Source organism: Galeopterus variegatus, unplaced genomic scaffold, assembly GCF_000696425.1.
Source record: "Galeopterus variegatus unplaced genomic scaffold, G_variegatus-3.0.2 Scaffold78, whole genome shotgun sequence".
Lineage (NCBI taxonomy): Eukaryota > Metazoa > Chordata > Mammalia > Dermoptera > Cynocephalidae > Galeopterus > Galeopterus variegatus.
Window position 1 is genome coordinate 739,101 of NW_007726189.1, and position 20,970 is coordinate 760,070.

The 20,970-nt window shown below is 35.2% G+C and overlaps 1 protein-coding gene across 6 annotated transcripts in view; it reads left to right on the forward strand.

Annotated features, from left to right (window-relative positions):
- STAU2 (staufen double-stranded RNA binding protein 2) overlaps window positions 1-20,970 on the forward strand; it is a 287,804-nt gene that overhangs the window by 51,610 nt on the left and 215,224 nt on the right. For all 6 annotated transcript variants that reach the window (XM_008578926.1, XM_008578952.1, XM_008578934.1 and 3 more), the window contains one exon: window positions 1,708-1,843. In XM_008578926.1, coding sequence (XP_008577148.1) covers window positions 1,708-1,843 — 136 coding nt within the window. The remainder of the gene's footprint in view (window positions 1-1,707; window positions 1,844-20,970) is intronic.

The following is a 20,970-nucleotide window of genomic DNA, read 5'->3' on the forward strand; positions in this document are numbered from 1 at the left end:
GAACCCTCGGCGGGAACCGGTCTGTATGTGGGATCCGACCCCTCGGCGGGAGCGCAGCCGCGCTCCCAAGTGGCGCACTGTAGCAGTGCGCCACCAGGCCGGCCCCAACCAATTCTTTTTATGATTAAGGCCACCAGTATGATTCAGTGTTAGCATAATTACTTTGTTTTCTTTCTAGAGGTTACTTTCTCTCCACTTTGATTTAACTTGGTTTTAATTAAACAAAAGCATATTACTAGTCAAAATCATGTTACAAACAATATGATTATTGCAAACAGTTTAAGATTTTTTTTTCTCTTTAGGATATATTTCATTATGGGTATTTTACAGTGTTATTTGAAATAATTCTCACTATTTTGGGGTCACTAACTTAATTAACAGATTCAGTTTCATTTTTCTTTCGATTTTAGGCATTGCTTCCCTCCCCTCCATTTTTATGGAACTTTATTTATTTATTTATTTTGTCTTTTTCCGTGTCCGGCAACGGATCGCAACCCTCAGTGTCGCCCCCGCACCGGACCGGGACCGGCAACGGGACTGCAACCCTCGGTGCTGCTCCCGCGCCTCACTCAGCCAGTGAGCGGGAACCGGTCTGTATGTGGGATCCGAACCCTCGGGCGGGAGCGCCGCCGCGCTTCCCAAGCGGCGCACTATCCAGTGCGCCACCGGGCCAGCCTGGAACTTTATTTTTTATAATTATTTAAGAATATTCACATTTTCAAAATAAAATCTATAAAACACTGTACATTCAGAGAATCCCAGCTTCCAGTCCTCCTCTCCTCTGTTTATGCCTTCTTCCTATAAGTAACTATTTTTTTCTTTTTTAGTTTTGGGTTTATCCATTTTTTAAAAAAGCAAGTATGTATTTATATTTGTATTTTCACCTTTCTTAGGCAAAATACACACTATTTGGTACCTTGATCTTTTTCATTAAACAATATACCCTATACTGCTAAGGTGTAACCTCCAAGGTTTATTGTTAAGTAAAAAAAAAGAAAAAAAGCAAGGTGTGTATTGTTCTTACTCTTTTTATAGCTGTTTAGTACTGTATGGTATGGCCATTTTATATAACTGGCGCCACACTGATGATTGTTAAGATTGTTTCCAGTCTTTTGCTTTTATTGATAGTGCTGCTTGTACATATCTTTTAATATTTGCTAAGACTAGATGACATTTCAGTTTCAGGAAATATTATCCACAGGGAGTATCACTTCTATTTACTTTGTCTTGTTGGTTATAGAAACAACTCAAAAATTTTTTTCATTATATGATCCTGTATTCATTGCTAACTAATGTTTAGTTGCTTGATTACCAAAGTATAAATAAAAATATTCACAGTTGATGTTTTTAATGATTAAATATATGCAAGCTTTCTGGGGTAAGTAATGTTGAAGTTTATTCTTTTAAAAAATAATATCCAATCTAAGCAATCTAAGAATCTTGTGTTTATCTTGTTTTTAATAGTACGGCTACACAATTGAATTTTTGGTTATTAATGTCCAGAAAAAGTTGCAAAAACCCTGGAGATTTTCTGGGTTTTTTATTTTTATTTTTTTTACTTAGTTAATGCACTTCCTTAGAAAATCATATAGATGGGCCATGCACTCTCACCCTCTTCCATGGTAATTAAATGTAGTGTAAATATAGCTTGCATGATTTCTTGTGGAAATATTTCACTTGTGTGCCTTTAATATTTTTTTTAAACAGGCAGTATAACTCCAACTGTGGAACTGAATGGGCTTGCTATGAAAAGGGGAGAGCCTGCCATCTACAGGCCATTAGATCCAAAGCCATTCCCAAATTATAGAGCTAATTACAACTTTCGGGGAATGTACAATCAGAGGTTTGTATGTCTTCTTTGGTTTTGTTCTTATTTATTATTTTATGCATTTTGTAAAAGGTTTTGAAACTCAAAGAGTATTTTCACTGTACATACAGCTCATCTTGGGCATTTTGCATGGACTTAAGATAAACGAGGCTCAGAGGAGTATTTAAAGTAATACATTTTATTAAAAACCCAGTTTTCAAGAACTAGTTTTTGTCGTCATGAATCATTCCACGGTTTATAGTGCTGACTTCTCAGTTGACTTTCTTATTCATTCACCAAGCAGAGCTCAGTGTTTTTCTTGATTAGTCTGAATACATTAACGAACATGAGTGTTTGTAATTTATAGGAAATTTGTTGGAAAGAGGAAAGATTTACTGAGTCTTTCTGGACATTGCATGACCTTGTGATAGTTAAAAGTGTAACAGAATTTTCTTTTATTAGCATAGCAGAAGTTTCAAAATAAAGCTTAAATTTTTTTTTTCTGACATAAAAGTTGTATAAAACTCATTGTAGACAATGTGAAAATGCAGAAAGGTAAAATGAAAATATAAATAATTTGCAATCCCAGAATTAGCCACCTTTAATATTCTGATGTACTTTACATTTTTTTTTCTTTGCATATAAATATATTTAGCCACATTGAAGTTGTCCTTTCTGTGCAATTTGACAGTACTTTATGGAGGTATAAATATATGTACAGTAAAATGCACAAGTCTTAAGTGTACATCTTGATGACTTAATTATGTTATTTTATTTATGTATATATGTATTTGTATTTTATTTGATGACTTTTACAAATGTATAGCCTCTTGTGATCACCATTCAGATCAATGCAGAACATTCCCATCACTCCTGAGGGTTTCCTCAGACCTCTTTGCACTTGGCACATCCTCCTTCCAGAAGTAACCTCTATTTTATTACCATAGATTAGTTCTGACTGTTGTTGAACTTCAGATAAACAGATTCATACAGTATTTATTCTGTGTCTGGCATCTTTTTTTTTTGGTCTTTTTCGTGACCGGTAAGGGGATCGCAACCCTTGGCTTGGTGTCGCCCGCACTGCGCTCAGCCAGTGAGCGCGCCAGCCATTCCTACATAGGATCCAAACCCGAGGCAGGAGCGACGCTGCGCTCCCAGCACTGCACTCTCCCGAGTGCGCCAAGGGGCCGGCCCAGGCATCTTTCACTTTGTATAGTGGTTTTCTTGTTTTGTTTGTTGGTTTGTTTTGAGATTCATACATGTTACTTATACCTGGGTTTTGCCCTTTTAAAATTGCTGAATATTGTTCCTTTGTATGAATATATCATAATTTGTTTATCCTGTATATGCAGTATGGTGCTCTCCTTTTACTTAATATAGTGATCATTTTTCATATCTTTAAATAATCTTTGAGAGGTATTTTTGATGGCTAACATAATACTTCATATGGCCAAGGTATATTTTATCATTGTACGAGGGTACTTCAAAAAATTCCTGGAAAAGATAGAATAAAAAATAATATGATTCCATAAACTTTTTGAAGTATTCTTGTATGCCTATTTTCAATCATCTAGGTTCCCTTCTCCGCCTCCTTCTCTTTGGCTATTATATATAATGCTGCAGTAAACAATCTTTGTGTACAAATCTTTGTTCACATCACTGATTATTTCCTTAAGATAGATTACTATAAGGGGAATATTGGGATTAAAAAGATTAATGTATCACCAAATTACATTAGGGTTTATACTCATTTCATACAGTATATGAGAACGCCTATTCCAGTCTACAACACTGAATTTAAAACCATTGTCTTGTTTGATAGTTAAAAAGTGGTATTTTTAAATTTTCATTTTTATTGACCACTAGTCAAGCTGAACAGTGTTTCAGATGTTTATTAGTTGTTTATCCTTGTTAACTTGACCATTTTAATTTGCTCATTTTTATTGCATCGCTTGACTAGTTTTCAAATGTTTATGTATTGAAGATGTTAGCATTCAGTCTATTTTATAATTTTTGTAATTTTTCTGCTTTTAAAAATCTGGCTATTAATTTTGTGTTTGTTTTAAAGTACTATTTTTAAATGTTATGTGGTCTAATCTGTTGTTTTACTTTATTTTTCCCACTGCTTTTATGCCTCAGAAATTTTTTCTCATGTGTGATGAGATATTTGCTGATGCCTTCATTATGATTTTGTTTATTTACTGACATTACAACTCTGATGTGCAGAGAAGATATTTATTTAGTCTGTATATAATCTGATACTTTTTGGTACTGTGTGATGTGGAAAAATTACCTTTAATCCTATCCATTTAAAACTTAGTACTATCCAAATTGTAAATAGTTCCTTCAAGTGTGATTGCTCAGGGTCTCTAAGGAAACCTTGCAGAATCTCTTAGGTGTTTGTCCCTCCCCCTTTTCTTCCCAGATGTGCCTAGAGGAGTTTATTGTATTTTAGGAAGGGAGGGTCCTTTGCTTTTACAGGTGTCCTGTATTGTCCTTTAGTTTCTCTGGTTTTTTTTGGTGATGTCCCTTGTGTACCAGGTGCTTAAACCTGCAATTGGTGACTTCTAGCCCATTATTCCTTCTCAGGTAATTCTTCTGGAGGGTGTGTACCGTCTCCCTTGCTAAGTTGGTCTAAACCCTCAGCTTTTCTTGGCTGCCTTGGTATACTGTTCCATTCCCATTCTCTTCTGTAGTGTCTCTGTTTCTAACTGTGGAACATTAAGTAGCAGGCCTCCCAGCTCTCAACTCGCTGTCCACACTGTATAGGAGGCCTGGGAGACATAACATTTCTCTTACAGTTACCTTACTTTCTCTTTTCTGTATGATATACCCCTTGCCTTTCTCTTCAGTCTTAGGTTACCTAGCATAAATAAAGCTAGTTGCCCACTTCAGTACAATAGCTATGCTTAGTCACCCGAGTAAGGAACACTGAATCTAATTTATATTTGCAAGATATTTTATTTTTAATGTACTATAATGAATACATTCATAATAGTATTATGTTGAAAACCTGTTATGTTGTAATATTTATGGTCCTTTATTGAAATTTTGCTTGAGTTTTGACTAGTGAATTTATTATTTTTCAATGAAAGAAATCTGGTACTTTACCTGAGATAAGTCTGGTGCCACAGCAATGAAAAAATCAGACAATAATCCCTGTCCTCATGTTCTAGTAGTGGAGGTAGTCAGTCAGTAAGTGCATAGTCACTGAGAAGGTGGCTTTTGATAAAGACCTAAAAGAAGAGAGGAAAAAGCAGTGCGAATATTAAGAGAGAGATCTTTCCAGGCACAAGAAATGACTACAAAGCCCCTGAAGCAGGAGTGTGCTTCACATGGATGCCTCCACCAGGAGGCGGGTGTGGCTGGAACAGAGCCAAGCAAGGGGGAGAGGAATTGGTACGTGAAATAAGAGGAGGTGACGCGTCATTAGGTTTAATTTTTTTTTTCTTTTCTACATTTTCTGTTAAGAATGTTGTCATTTTTCCTTTGTTGGCAATTTTTAGTTCCGAGATCTGATTCTATGATTGTCATGAGGGGTGCAAGAATTTTCTTTCTAGCTTCTCCAAAATTGTAAATAAAGGTTGTGCCTTAGGCGATTCCCATTAATGGATAAAATGGACTTTCCCTTCAAAGTTTTAGAGAGTCTTTATGATTTTCTGCTGTAAAATCATAAAATTGTACAAAATGTTGTAATTCCAGCTTAATGTGATGAGAGCCTGGAACAGTGAAGACAGATCACAAAAAGGGTGAAAAGAAAATAGGGAAGTACCATATAGTTACCAAGCCACGTTTCAACATAAGAGATCTTTCTGCTCACAAAAGGTAGAGCTAACCTTTAGTCAGTAGGCTGTTAAAATTATGATTTCACGCATGGCCTTAATTTCCAGGGAATGTATTACAAGGAACAATTGAATGTATTACAGGGAATTTGGAGCCAAAGATCAGAGGAGATTCTTTTCTCCATGTCAGATTCCAGATTAATCAATAGCCTCTTAAGGCAGGAATGAAAGGTTAAGAAGCCCAAGAAACAGGTATCATTTAGAGAGATTTTTGAAAAGATCTTCTCATTTTCTCTCTTAAATAATATTAAGTAGTAATTAGACCTATGATTTTTTCTTTGTTCTTTGCTGATGAGGTTTCACCACTGAAACTTATTCAAATACTTAAGGGGAACTGATTTTTTTCCTTTGCTGTGTTTTATGATGGGCAGAGAAAAAACATTTATCCATGAACAAACTCTGTGAATACAACCTGGATTCTGAAATACCTGTCTCTTTTTGTTACACCCAAGATGTTTGACAATGATGAGTACATCCAGTTACATCTTTTTATTTCTCATTTGAGGCACTGTTCACTGACATAAAAAGTAGAAGACATATAAAAATTCATATGACAAAATACCAGGTAAAGATTGGAAAACGTTTTATGCTCTTGTTTTCCAATCTTTATTATAAAAAATTATATGCATTATTGCAAGGAATAGAATGGCTGAAAATCTGGCCTCTTATAGATAGTTTATCAATTTTGTATATTCACAGATGAAAAAAGTATTATTGCTTAGCAGATGACCAGAAAGCCCCTTGGTTTACTGATACAGATTACCAAAGGGCCACAACTCAAACTAGATTATGTGAAAATGGGAATTTGGGGCACATGTAACTGGGAGGTCTCTTGAAGAGATCTTCGACGTGGTTGGATGTAGGGCTTTAGTGTTGTTCTTCCTTGTTTTCCATTTTTGTCCTAGCTTTTGTCTCATTTTTTTCTCTGGTTGACTTTATTTTCAAAGATGCTTACTCGCATTTGCTTTACCTCATATGCTACATAGTCTGTAGATTTGTATTAATAAAAAGGGGGCAAGTTTTTTTTTTTTTTGATAGTTCTTAGAAAAGTTCCAAGAAACACTGTAATAGATGGTCCCTCCCAGAATTTATCATTCAAACTGGTTTGGGGTAGGGGAAGGCTTTGATTGGCCGTTTGGGTTATTTGCCCAACCTGGAGAAACAGTGGTTAGCCCTATCCAAACTCTATGTAGAGCACAATTGTTTTGTGTAATGGTCCCTCCAGAGGCTAAGATTCTGATGCAAAAGTGTTTCCATTACAGTCTGAGCAAGTGGTTCAAATTCTGGTTGTGATGCCTTTTTCTGTCTGATATTAGGCAAGGCAATGGACCTCCCTTAGTTTCCTCATTTGCTAAATAGAGATAATAATAGCAAACAAAAGGACTTTTGTGAGGTCTTATTCATTCAGCAAACATTTATTACATGCCTACTCTTTGCCTCATGTTGTATTTGAGTAGAGAATTTGATGAAACACAGTCTAATAGACTCTGAGTGTGGTAGAAGAGGAAGACAAAGGAAGGAATAACAGTGATAGATGTCTCCATATGGTGCTATGGAAACATTGGAAACAAGCTCCTCACCCAGACTGGGGCATCAAGAAGCCTTCCAGGAGGAATTACTGAATCTTTAAAGTTAACCAGGAGTTAGCCAGGTAAGGAAGGTAAGGAAAAACAGTACAGATTTGGGGAATAAAGGCTCGGAATCCTGAGAAGTTTAGTTCATTCATGGACTTGCAAGCAATTTGGTATGTCTGGGATGAAAAGGCAGTTCAGGCAGGGCCCGAATCTGGATGTCCTCAAGTGTCATGCCAAGAGGTTGGATTTTATCCTGAAGGCGATTGGAAGCCATTGAAGGATTTTAAGCTGATGGATAAAATAATTGGATTTATGTTTAAGAAATATTGCTTCGGCAGTATGTGGGAAGTAGGTCGCGTAGGTTTAAACTTCAAGCAAGAAAGATGAATTACAGAGATGTTATAATTCAGGCTTAATGTGATGAGAGCTTGGAATAGTGAAGACAGAGAGGAGGGGACAGTGTCCATAGATGTTTAGAAGGTAGTCTTGATAGCACTTGGGGATTGATAAGATGAGATATTAAGGATAACTTTCAGATATTTGGCTGGCTGGTAATATTGTTCCCCATGAGAGGAGTTGGAGCAGGTTTTTGGAAAGTGAGGAATTTAATTTTGACTACATTTTAATATTGCCTATGAGATGCTTAGGAGGAGTCATTTTATCACTCTTTAAGGCTTCAACAATGGGCATGCAAAGATTATCTTTGACTTGGAGCATTATTGAAAGCATACATGGAAAGAGGTGTAGTTCAGGGTCTAGAGCTTCCAGAATAGGGATGTATAATATATCTTCAGAACACAGCATTGTTAAGGATTCAACCTAAGTTCATTAATCTGTATGTTCTTTGTTCATCTCAGATTTGTACTTCCTTCCCAAAAGGATTTGGTTATTTGTCATTCAATTTGGAATAATTTCATGGCATGTACCCTATGCCACGTACCCCGTCATCAGATGTAAGTTAATATATCTTGTGTCAAGACAATATTTGGTTGCCTTTGGCTGATGTACCAATTCTTGGTCTAATCACTTGTAATGAGGTTCTTTTAACATGAGTTGAGTTATAGCAAGTTAAACAACAAAGAGTTTGGACTATTTTGCATAAAAGTTACTTGTTCTTAGCAGAACTAGGCACCTACTTAAGGTTTCTTGTATCTTATGTATCCCTGGGAAGTCTGTGAGATTTGGGAAGAATTTTATAGTTATGGCTATCTGGAAATCTGATAGGGTCAAAGAAGTTTTTTAGAGCGTGAAAACTGACTTTATTTCATTATGTTAATTATCAGTAAAATTAGAAATAATCAGGATTCTGGTTTATGAAAATAGCTTGTGTATTATATTTCAAAGTTTATGTTATATAGACTGATGAGTTGTTGCTAAGTATTGTGATGTTGATGTACTATTTATTCTGAGATTGTTCATACTGTCAATACAAGGGTTCTTTACTAGTTTGTAATGCCCTTTTAAAAGGTGTATTGGAAGGTAAGACAGTTGGGAAACATTGAATTCATTTGTCCCAGCAGTGTTATAAACAGGTATAAATCTACAGTTTTGGTTTCTGCCACCAGATGGTGCTTGTGTACTGATAAAACAACATACAAACTGGTTGAGTTCACTTTAGTTATTATTCCAAGGCCAGTGGTTAATTGATAAATGAGAGGTTAAACCATATGAAATTGCTAACATTTGACCTTTGTTTGACCTTTAGACCATATTTCAGTTTCATGTAGTTTAATCTAATAGGAAGAGTCAGCCAAGTGTACAACTTTAAGGACTTTGATAAATGATGTAACCCTGATGTGGTAAAAAGCAGGAATTTATTCTAATAGTTGTATATGACTTTGCCTTTTGTGTACTACATCCCTTGGTTTGGGGAGTATATTCTTTTCTCTTTTATCATATGCTTTACACATGAATATGTCATACCTTTAAAAAATGATACTTCTTCATGAGCATATCACTTCATAGAATAGATGGAGAACTGAAAGACAGGCTGCGAGATTAAAATATTTTCTCATATTTTAACATAGGATTGCATTGTTAAATTAAGGATGTTTTAAATTTGGGGGGAATAAATCTAAACCCATAACAAAGGTATATTAAAATACATTGTCTTTAAAAAATTCTCTTAAGTCAGGGAAGAGAATTTGAACAGGGTACCAAGCGAGGAGAGGAAGAGTGAACTTAAGGTCAGTATCCCTCATGATCATAGATGTAAAAATTCTTAACAAAATGCTAGTAAATTAAATTCAGCAAAATTTATTTATTTATTTATTTTTATTTATTTTTCCTTTTTGTCTTTTTTCGTGACCGGCAACGGATCGCAACCCTCAGTGTTGCGCCCGTACCGGACCGGGACCGGCAACGGGATCGCAACCCTCGGTGTTGCGCCCGCACCTCGCTCAGCCAGTGAGCGGCCGGTCTGTATGTGGGATCCGAACCCTTGGCGGGAGCGCCGCCGCGCTCCCAAGCAGCACACTGTAGCAGTGCGCCACCGGGCCGGCCCAAAATTCAGCAAAATTTAAATGACATAATACATCATGATTAAATGGAGTTTATTGTAGGAAAGCAAGATTTCGTTTAAAGTCAAAGTAATTAACCATATTAGTAGAATAGAGGAGAAAAACCTCATTAGATGCAGAAAAAGCATTTGACAAAAGTAAACACTCATTCATGGTATTTGCTTTACCCAGCAAAGCAGAAATAGTGGTAAAATAATTGGATATTCAGACAGGAAAAGAATAGAAAAGAGCCTCAATCTTTACCTCACACCATAGACAAAAATTAATTACAAATGGATCATAGACCTGAATGTAAAAATTAAAGCTGTAAAAATTTCCAGAAGAAAATACTTTGCTACTTTGGAGATAGGCAAAGATTTATTAGAAAACAAAAAGCATGAATCATGAAAAAATTGAGTATAAAAAGTATAAATCTTTATACTTTTGGGTTGACCTTAATCTGATTTTTGTTTGGTCACTTTTTTTTTTTTTTGTCTTTTTTCGTGTCCGGCAACGGATCGCAACCCTCAGTGTCGTGCCCGTACCGGACTGGGACCGGCAACGGGATCGCAACCCTCGGTGTTGCGCCCGCACCTCACTCAGCCAGTGAGCGGGAACCGGTCTGTATGTGGGATCCGAACCCTCAGCGGGAGCGCCGCCACGCTCCCAAGCGGCGCACTGTAGCAGTGCGCCACCGGGCCGGCCCTGGTCACTCTTTTTTAAAATGCTTTTGTAATCCTTTATGAATTCTTTATGCTAGATGTCATCAAAATTTAAAACCCCTAGTACCTGAAAGTTACTAAGTCATTGTTTAAAAAATGAAAAAGCAAGACATGTACAGGTTGAGTATTACTTATCCGAGATGCTTAAGATCAGAAGTGTTTTGGATTTCAGATTTTTTTCAGATATCGTAATATTCACGGAATATATACTGGTTGAGAATTCCTAATCATATAGGCACTCAGAAAGTTTTAGATTTTGGAGCATTTCAGATTTTGGATTTTTGAATTAGGGTGCTCAACTCGTATTGGAAGAAAATATTTTAATACATGTATTAGGGTACTTCAGAAAGTTCGTGAAAAAATGGGATTGAAAGATAATATGAATCTTTCCATGAACTTTTTGAAGAATCCTTGTATTTGAAAGAGTACTTATCTCCAGAGCATATAAAGGAATACCTACAACTCAATAATAAGAAGACAAAATTGGGCAAGATATTTGAATAGACACTCAAGAAGAGATAAGAATGGCTAATTAAAACCATAGCTAAAATTTACAAAGATTGACAATGCCAAGTGTCATAGTGAGGCAGCTGGAACTTTCACCCCTTGTTGCTGGAAATATAAAATGGTGCAGCTGCCTTGTCAGAGTTTGTCACTTTCTTATGAAGTTAGGCATGTACTTACCATACCACTCAGCAATTCCATGCCTATTATTTACCTAAGAGAAGTGAAAATAGATGGTCATTCAAAGACTTATACATGAACATTTGTGGAATCTTTTGTAATAGCCCTAAACTGGAAATAACTGAAATATCTACCACCAAGTCAATGGTCAAATTGTAATATAACCATGCCTAGGAATACTTTTCAGCAATACTTTTCTGATCCATGCAACAATATGTGTGAATCTCCAAAACGTTATGCTGAGCAAAAGAAGCCAGATACATAGTATATATACTATAAGATTCTATTTTTGTGGAATTCTAGAATAGGCAAAGTTAATCCACAGTTACAGAAAGAAGTTCATAGATTGTCTAGATTTGTGGGTGAGGATTTCCTATACAGGGAAACTTTTTGGGGTGATAGAAATGTTCTGTATCCTGCTTTTGGTGATCATTATATGGGTGTATGTCAAAAATTCATCAACTTATGAGCTTAAAATAGGCACATTTCATTATATGTAAATTTTACCTCAATAAAGTTGATTTTAAAAATACATCTTGTAATACTCCATTCTCTTTGAAGCTAAAAATATTTCTAAGAAAGCATCAGATTTTTGCCTTTCAAGCATTTGGCCAAAAACATTTTAAATGTCTTATTAGGGGCTAAAGTAATATTTACCTCTTAGGGTATTTGAGGACAAAATGATATGCCTGCAGGTGCTTAGCTTCTGCCTTTGTGCAATAATTGTTATTGTAATTGTTAGTCTTTGTTATAGTGTAGGTAGTATAGTTTAGTTATAAGGACAGACTCGAGTTGGAATCATAGCTGTGTGGATCTGAGCAGTTTACTCAACCTTCCAATTCTCTATTAACTCATCTGTAAGTTGGGGAAAAAAATAGTGCTTCTTTGTAGTGTTGCTTTCAGGATTTAATAAAGTAATTCAGAGACCACACATGACCCATTCATTACCTTACCTTACCATAGTTTCTTAAAAAGAATTTAGACATCAGTGTATTTGCACTAGACATTGTTATTTTGAGAGATTTTTTAAAATTCACTTCTGCCCAATTAAAATCAGGCTATGATTCTATTATTATTTCTGGGTATATGTTTATAGAAGGAATGACTGATTCTGTGTTGCAAATATGGATATTTTTGGCCTCTGTTGGAACTTAGTTGACCCTGGAATTGTACTGCTGTTGTAGCCCAGAAAAACATTTCTCCGTGGAAAACTGCATCAGGAGTTATTAACTTAAGGTTTAAACATGAGCTTTGGAAAATCTGTGGCCTTTAGGTAGTTGTATACAGCATTTTGTACATGTACCTCTTCTGCCTTGTACTAGCTTGATAGCCATTCATTTTCTTTGGTTTGTCATCTTTTTCACTTTCATTCCCAAGGAATGGCTAGTCTATATTTTCTTGCCACAGAGTTAGTATTTAAGTACTAATAGCTTGGTAATAAATTTCCATGATAGAAATTCAGAACTCCATGTTCCTTTGTTCTGCTGTTAACAGGCAGCCAAGATTCACCACTTAATTTTGGATTAGAGACTGTTTAAAATATCTGTATGTTCATTAAATAAAAAACTTTTGTTGTCATACAAATTTAACATTTTTATATCTCCCTTAAACAAAAATAGGAGAAGTAAACAAAGCCAATTTTTATTTATTTTATTTTAATTCTTTAACTTCTTAATTTATTTTTTATTAGCATACTCATTGTTACAAATCATACTTATTCGTTTTGCCCCTTATTCAATCTCTCCCCTTCCGTCTCCCCTCCCCCCTTCTAATAACCATAGATTTGTTCTGTCTCATAGATTAACTTCCTCTGTTGGGTTGTTGCTTAGATGATCTGTTTAGGACTGAGACAGGTGTGATGAAGTCCTCCCCTATTATCATAAAGCAAATGCTTCTTCTATTCTGGAGTGTGCTTTGTGGAGAGAGAGGACCTCTTCTTTTTTTTTTTTTTTGTTTCTGCTGGTGCCTCTCCTAGTGTCAGTGCAGTTGAGAGTCTGGCATGCCCTCTGCACAGTGGCTGTGACTGCTGCTATAGAGACTAGCCGCTTTCGCGGCAGCTGTGGTAATTGCAGTGGCTATGGGGGGCTACCCATGTGGAAATGGTGTTTTTGATGTGCTGTTTACCTGGTTGCTTTTGGGTTGGGCTTCCCCGGGCTCCATACCTCAGGACCCTGGTGGGGCTCGGGGCAGTGGTGGCAGCTTGCCTAGTTGCAGCTGGGTTCGGCTTCCCCCAACTGCGTGTCTCAGAACCCTGGCAGGGCCCCAGGGTGGTGGCAACATCTTGCCTAGTTGCAGTTGGGTTTGGCTTCCCCTGGCTCCATGCCTCACTCTAAGATGTAAAAAAGCCCACGTTTTATTTTTTTATTTTTATTTTTTTGCAGCTGTCTGGTATGGGGATCTAAACCCTTGACCTTGGTATAAAGCTAATTTTTAAATTAAAAAATGGCTGTTTATACTTTTGGGTTGACCTTAATTTGATTTTTATTTGGTCACTTTTTTTAAAAAATGCTATTGAGATCCTTTTTGAGTTCTTTATGCTAAAAAAGTTTCAGCATTATTCTTCACAAAGGTGGATATAAGAAAAGTAACAATAAAAAGGTAATGAAATTTTTTTTCTCCCTCAAATTTACCAGGATTTTTTAATTAGGAAGATGTTACCATGACTTAAGTCTGATAAATGCTAAGTTCATAATATTTTTTATAAGAGTGGGTCAATTTTTCTAGTACTGAAGTTGTGAAAATTTTCAATTTTTTGTCTAGATTAGGGAAAATAAACAGGACTCTTTATTTGAGGCAAGCTCTGAAAAACAAACAATACTTGGTTCACTTTTTTTGTGTTTGAAGCAATGCTGTCTCTTTACCTTTTTGTTCAGTTGAGCAAAATCTTGCTTTAGGAATGCTTACTTGTGTTTTTAAAAACAATTTGGGCAAAATAGAAGTCCAGTTATTAAGCTCTGTGTGGCATGTGACATAGATGAGTGGGCTTTCAGTTTTCATAATTCTGCAAATGAGATTTATATAGGTTGGTAGTCATAGCTCTGAAAAATTTGAAAAATTTAGAAGCTTGTTTTCCATCTTTGTTTTGGAGGGTTCCTTTATGCATCTAAAAACAATGTTATCCATCAGGTGTTTCTCCTTAATAGTATTTTCTTCAACTTTTGATTTTTAGTGAATGTTTTGTGAATTTTTTTAATACTTTTAAAAAAATTGTGACATAACGATTGTACATATCTGCAGGTACAGAGTTGAATATCATCACCTGTGTGCATGTGTGATGCTCAAATCAAGATTTAATGTTAATTGGATTTATAAACAAATTACATACGATTTTTAAGTGCTACAACTATTAATAATGACAGTTCATGTTATGTGTTTATAGAAGTTTCTGCAATAATGGGATTTCTTGGAAACATAATATTGTGTCTAATAAATTCTGTGTAAGGTTTTGGGTGACCATCAAAATAGGCTGTGTTCCAAAGTTTTTATATTGGTTATTGGACATTTAGAATGTGTTTTCTTATAGAAACATTGTGTTAAATAGAGGTAAAGTTCCCAAGTTATCCCATAAAATCCCATTTTACTGACTGGGAATAGTGTACCTTGTAAGTAGTTCTAACTTTGATTTCCAAGGAACATTTTCCCTTCAGTGCCACCTGATGAGTAGGAGTGAGCCTCTTGCAGCTTTAGTAGTAGCTGGAGTAGAGAAGAGAGGAAGGTTCCAGACACCATTGGGGTGGAGAGAGACATTTTTCCCTCTGCAGCTCAATTAACTTTAAATTGTTTATTAGAAGAAGGTTAATCAACCAAAAGAAAAGTTGGGTGCCTTCAGTGTTGAGCATGTGTTAGAAAAGGTTTAAAGACAGGAGTGGCCTTAACCAGATGTAGAAGCAGCAGAGAGACAACTGAAGATAGAAGTGACAAAGGCAGTGACTTAGTACAGGGCACCATGGGTAAGATGTGCCTTATAGCAAGAGCACAGAATCTAATGTTTAGTGCAACTGTAAGTTGTTAAGGAATAGGGATGACATGCCATCCTTGCATTTTGTAGGGAAATTTCTGCTTTGTAAAATAAAATCTAGGACCTCCAAATATGGGAATGGTTAAGGGATCCAATTTCTCCACATCCTTGCCAATACTTGTTTTCTGTTTTGTTTTTTTTTTTTGGATAACAGCCATGCTAATGGGTGGAAAGTAATCTCATCAATTTTAACAGTGCCTTTCAGTTCTAGAGTCTTGTCCTGGGACACATTTTTTCTTCCTGATTCATTGATACTAGGAATATATTTATTCATCAATTGATTCACTCAATATGTCAGTGTCAGTCAGTCAACGGTTCTTGAGAAGCAACATGCTGGTGACCTAAAGATGAGTAAGACACTGCCTTTACTCTTGAGCTCATAGCCTAGTAAGGGACAACAGACTATTATAACTCACTGATAAATGCTATAGTGATGATTTTCTCAGATGCCTTGAAAGTGCATTAGGGATTATTTAATTTACTTAACACCAAGATCAAGATTAAGGCACACTCTTTCCAAAACTATTGAGCATTGTTCTAGAAGTATTAGCTGATGCAGTTAGAGAGATCAATTTAAAGAAATAAGATAGAGAAAATAATCCAAACAATAAAGAATTTAGTAAGGTAGCATGATAGAAAACAGTAGATCTAACTGAAAACTCAAAATTCTGATTTTTTTAATTAACAAAATAGATAAACCACTAGCTATCAAGCAAAAAAGAAAAGAATAAGAGCACAAATAAGGGGCCGGCCCGGTGGCGCACTGCTACAGTGCGCCACTTGGGAGCGCGGCGGCGCTCCCGCTGAGGGTTCGGATCCCACGTACAGACCGGTTCCCCCTCACTGGCTGAGCAAGGTGCGGGCGCAGCACCGAGGGTTGCGATCCCGTTGCCGGTCCCGGTCCGGTACAGGCGCGACACTGAGGGTTGCGATCTGTTGCCGGACACGAAAAAAGACAAAAAAAAAAAAAAGGAAAGGGCACAAATAAGCAAAATGAGAAATGTCAAGGCAGAAATGATCATTAGAACAGAGAAAAATTTTAACAGATTGTAAGAGATTACTTTGCAAGCCTCTGTACAAATATATTTAAAAACCTAGATGATATACGTAATTTCCTAGAAAATACTGTTCCCCAAAATTGGCTCATTAAAGATAGGCAGCTTAAATGTATTTGTATCCATTGGAAAAAAAATAGAGAAAAGTAATAAGGAACAAACCCACAAAAAAGCACCAGGCCCACATGGTTTCACAGGGGAAATCTATCTACCAAAATATCAAAGACCAGATAGTTTAATGTTATGTAAAATCGAAAAAGATAAGAGATGGAAAGGAAATTTCTGAATTTTCTTTTACAAGTTTAACATTGACACTCAAACCTGGTAAAGACAGTACAGAAAAGGAAATTGCAATCTGATACCAAATATAGATGCATGAGAAAAAATAAAACATGAGCAATGAGAATCTAACAGCAAATTAGTAATAATGTATAACTTTTAAAAAAGCTTTTGAGTTGAATTTAATACATTTATTTTAATGCTTTCATTTTTATTTATAAAACTGTTGAAGGCTATGAGTTTTCTTGCGATTATTGTTTCACATGTGTACTAGAGATTGACATGTAGTATTTTCATTATCAATTTTTCAGAATTGTTTTTCCAGTTTTAATTTTCACTATCATGTAAACTTGCTTATTAAAAGGTTTAATTTTCCAGTAGGAGGAAGGGCTTTTGCTTTATAAAATTTTGTTATTGATTTCTAATTTATTGTATTCTGATCCAAGACTGTTGTTTGTAATATTTCTACTTTGTGGCATTTATTCATGCTCTCTTTGAGATCTAATGTAGGATCAATGTGGATATTGCACATGCACTTGAAAGTATTAAAGGAATGAACATATACATATACATACACACATACATGCATGAGGGTACTTCAAAAAGTTCATGGAAAAATAGAATTAAAAGACAATATGAATCTTTCCATGAACTTTTTGAAGACCCCTTGTGTATATGTATACGCATATACACCTAAGATCTTACATAAGATTTTGTGGCTTCAGTCTTCTATATGATTACTTTTTTTTTTTTTTGGTCCACTTGGTCTATATTATACTGAGAGTTACATGTTAAAATGTCTTAGTATTTGTGTGCTCTTGGTTATGTCTCCTTGCATCTCCTGCAGTTTTTGCTTCATAAAGGTGGTTGCTGCATTATTTGGCACGTAGATATTTATAACTGCTATATGTTATTTAGAATTATAGATTTTGGCATTAGAAATGTCCTGTCACTAATATCTTCTAGCCCAAATTTTTCTTTGTCTGATATCAGAGTAACAGTCACTGCTTTCTCTTTTTGTTCATTGGTTTAGTATACCTTTGTCTATCTTTTATTTTTAGTCTATCCCTGTTTTTGTTATGTCTCTTGTATATAGCACAGAGTTGGGTCTTGCTTTATGAGACAAGTTAAAAATCTTTTTCTGTTAATCACCAAACAGATTTGACTTGAGAAACAAGAGCAGAAGTTTTTTTTGATAGCCTGATTTGGCAGTTGGTTGACAGTGGGTGTTTACTTAATTAATTAAATGAGCTAAGTCTACTTCTATAAGGTTTTGGTAAAAATACATTTGAAGCTCAAATAGGATAAAAGCATTTTATAAAATAAATATTGTATCAGCAGAAGGGTATTGAAATTAACAGTATTTTATTTTTTCTATCCCTCCGAGCATGTAAAATTAAACTGCTAAGTGAAAGAATAACAGGTATAATTAATAGTCATTTGATAAATTACTTTGAAATACTTTCCAGAGATTGAGAAATTGAATAATTGTAGTAAATGTGTAACATATCCATCCTATTGCAAGTTAGATAGTTTCTAGTTCTTTGCTTTTAACAAATTGAAAGAGGACCTAATCAAGTTGTCAATTGTCACATAATTAAAAATAACTTCTGATGGTAGATCACAATGTAAATTTTGATAGAGAAAAAATTAAGGGACCTTGCAATAACAAAACTCAGGGGTGATTTACTTCTTAATGGGAATAATGTTTCTCAGTGAGTATACCTAGAAAAACTGTGAAATAACAATAGGATTGAGAACCTATCTCATTTTAGCAATAAGAAATATTCTTTCTTGGATACACTAATATAAATATAAAAAAGAGGCCTATCCATCTCACTGAGATTTATTATGTTCATTAAAAGTTTCCTTTTTGTTTAAATATTATGAAAATTTGTAATATTTACATTTTTCATCATCTGCTAGTAATAATTGGAGTAAAAGTTAATTGCACAAATTTTTTTTTAACTTACATGCTGGTGGCCACAGGAAATACAGGATTTTATAATTTTAATTAATATATATGTATGTTTTTGATGCATAGAATTATGATAGAATGGGCAATAAAATACTTTCAGTTATAAAATATTAAATTAGGATAAAATTCTATAGAGAGTAAAGTAAAATGCAGATTCAAGAAGATAAAAAATAATAATGTAAAACTCCTGATATATTTAGCAGAGTTTATGTATTTTTTAAGTAGACGAAGTTGGATATCAACTTGCTATGGTATTTAGATTCATGTGGATACATTCTAAGGAATGATGTAACAGTTTTATTTTGAAATGTGAATATTTACATTAAATCAGAAGCTACATTCTTTGCAAGTGTGTAAGCTTCTAAAAAAAAAGGTGCTAACTAAAATTTTAGATGTAATAAAAAATATGCAAAAATATATGTAATTTTCTAAATTTTCTAAATTTTCTTATGGGGTATGAGGACTTAAGCTTGAAGACTGTTGCCACAAATTTATTTGGAAAAAAGCTAAATTGGAGATGGCTATGGCAGAATGCACAGAGGAGGTGTGTATTTTTATCTTGAGTTACATGTGCGTAGGCAAATATGGTAGTTTGAAAATAGCTTGATAATTAAGTCTTGGTCATGAATATAGCAGTTATAGTCAATCTTTTGAACTCAGTTACACTCAAAATTGAAATCTTATTTTTCTTTTCTGATATTTAATGTAATTCTCCCATTTATAAAATAATAAAATTGTATTTATTATCACCTTTCCGATGTAGTACAGGTAAAAATGTTTATCTTGAACCATTAGAGGGCAGCATAAATTTACCTTTGGAATTAGCTTTCATGATGAATGCTTTTTTCATATGAATACTTTAAAAATTTATTTATTTATTTATTTTATTTTTTATGAATGCTTTTGAGTTACAGGCTTAGTGTAAGCATCATTTGAAGAAACTGAAATTTTTAGTTAAAATCTTTCATTTGGAATTTTTTGTGATATAATAAAATACGTGATAGCAGTATAACAGTAAGTCCTTCTTTTCTTTCTTCTCTCACTTTCCCTCCCCCTAAATACATTAGAGCTTTTTAAAATAAAGTTGTACAGTTTGATTCTAAACTTAATATTTTCCTTGGTTTTCAGCTGAAGAATTACCTAAGTCAGTGTTATAAGATGCTCCGTGGAAGAGATTTGAAGACAAGTTTGGGAAATGCTGCATGCTGTATCTCTCTTAAAGATTCCTTAAAAATCCTTAAAGATATCATGAAGACAACTATCTAATTAAATCAGAATTTCTAGTTGGGGAGCTTGAACACCAGTGTTTTTAAATGTTCTGCTGGTGATTCTAATGTCCAGTCATTGAAATACTGCCCCACAACCCAAACACACCTTGTCCTCTATTTTTTTTTTTTTTTTTTTGTCTTTTGTCTTTTTCTGTGTCCGGCAACGGATCGCAACCCTCAGTGTTGCCCCCCTACCGGACCGGGGACCGGCAACGGGATTGCAACCCTCGGTGTTGCTCCCGCGCCTCGCTCAGCCAGTGAGCGGGAACCGGTCTGTATGTGGGATCCGAACCCTTGAGCGGGAGCGCCGCCGCGCTTCCCAAGCGGCGCACTATCCATTGCGCCACCGGGCCGGCCCCACCTTGTCCTCTGTTAACACCAAAGATTACTTTATGAGATGTTGGTTTAAGTAGTCATAGAACTTATGGAAGAGGAAGAATAGAAGGTAAAAATAACAGTTAATTGCAATCCTCAGGGAATCAATTGTTCTGAACAGCCAGGTTTCCCAAATTGAGTCAATTGAGGATTCACCCTTTTTTGGAAAGTAAAGCTTTTCTTATCTCAGTAATTTTGGATAGAAATTTTTCTAAAAGTTATGGCATACTTTTTTTTATATCCTTAAACAGAAAGTGCCACCATCATGAGCATAGAGAATCCTCAGGTTGACTTAGTGTCAACCATATAAACAACAAGCATTATTATAAGCTTCATAAGATATATACATGGTTTGTCCTTATACCAGATACTCTTAGACATCTGTTTCTTGAATACCCACTTCGGCTTTTAGTCACTTTCTAGATTGTCCTTGGCAGTCAGGTCGTCACTTTTCTTGTTCATGTCGTGTCATAGCAGTGCTTGCCCCCTCTTTAACTTAATGCTTTAAAATTGTTATTGTCTTAAAAACTGATATTGTAGTTAGAATTGGGGGCAAAGTAAGAGTAACAAGGCTTTGATCAGGCCCTAAGGTGTTACTATAAATGTGGAATACATGAGTTTTATTTTATTTGTGCATTTTTTTAACTTCAGAATTTATTTTTTTCCTTCATGCTGTTTTGGCCAAGAATCCGCATTTTGGCCAGAATGAGCCTGACAGATAGCTTAATGCAGGTTTGGTGAATTTATGTAAGTATTACACATATATTTAATGACATGAAGTACTTTGCTTGGGATTGGAAAATAAGTTTTACTAAATTTCATAAAATTACTTTCTTGTATGTTACATGAGGCAGAAAGGGTTCATTTGTG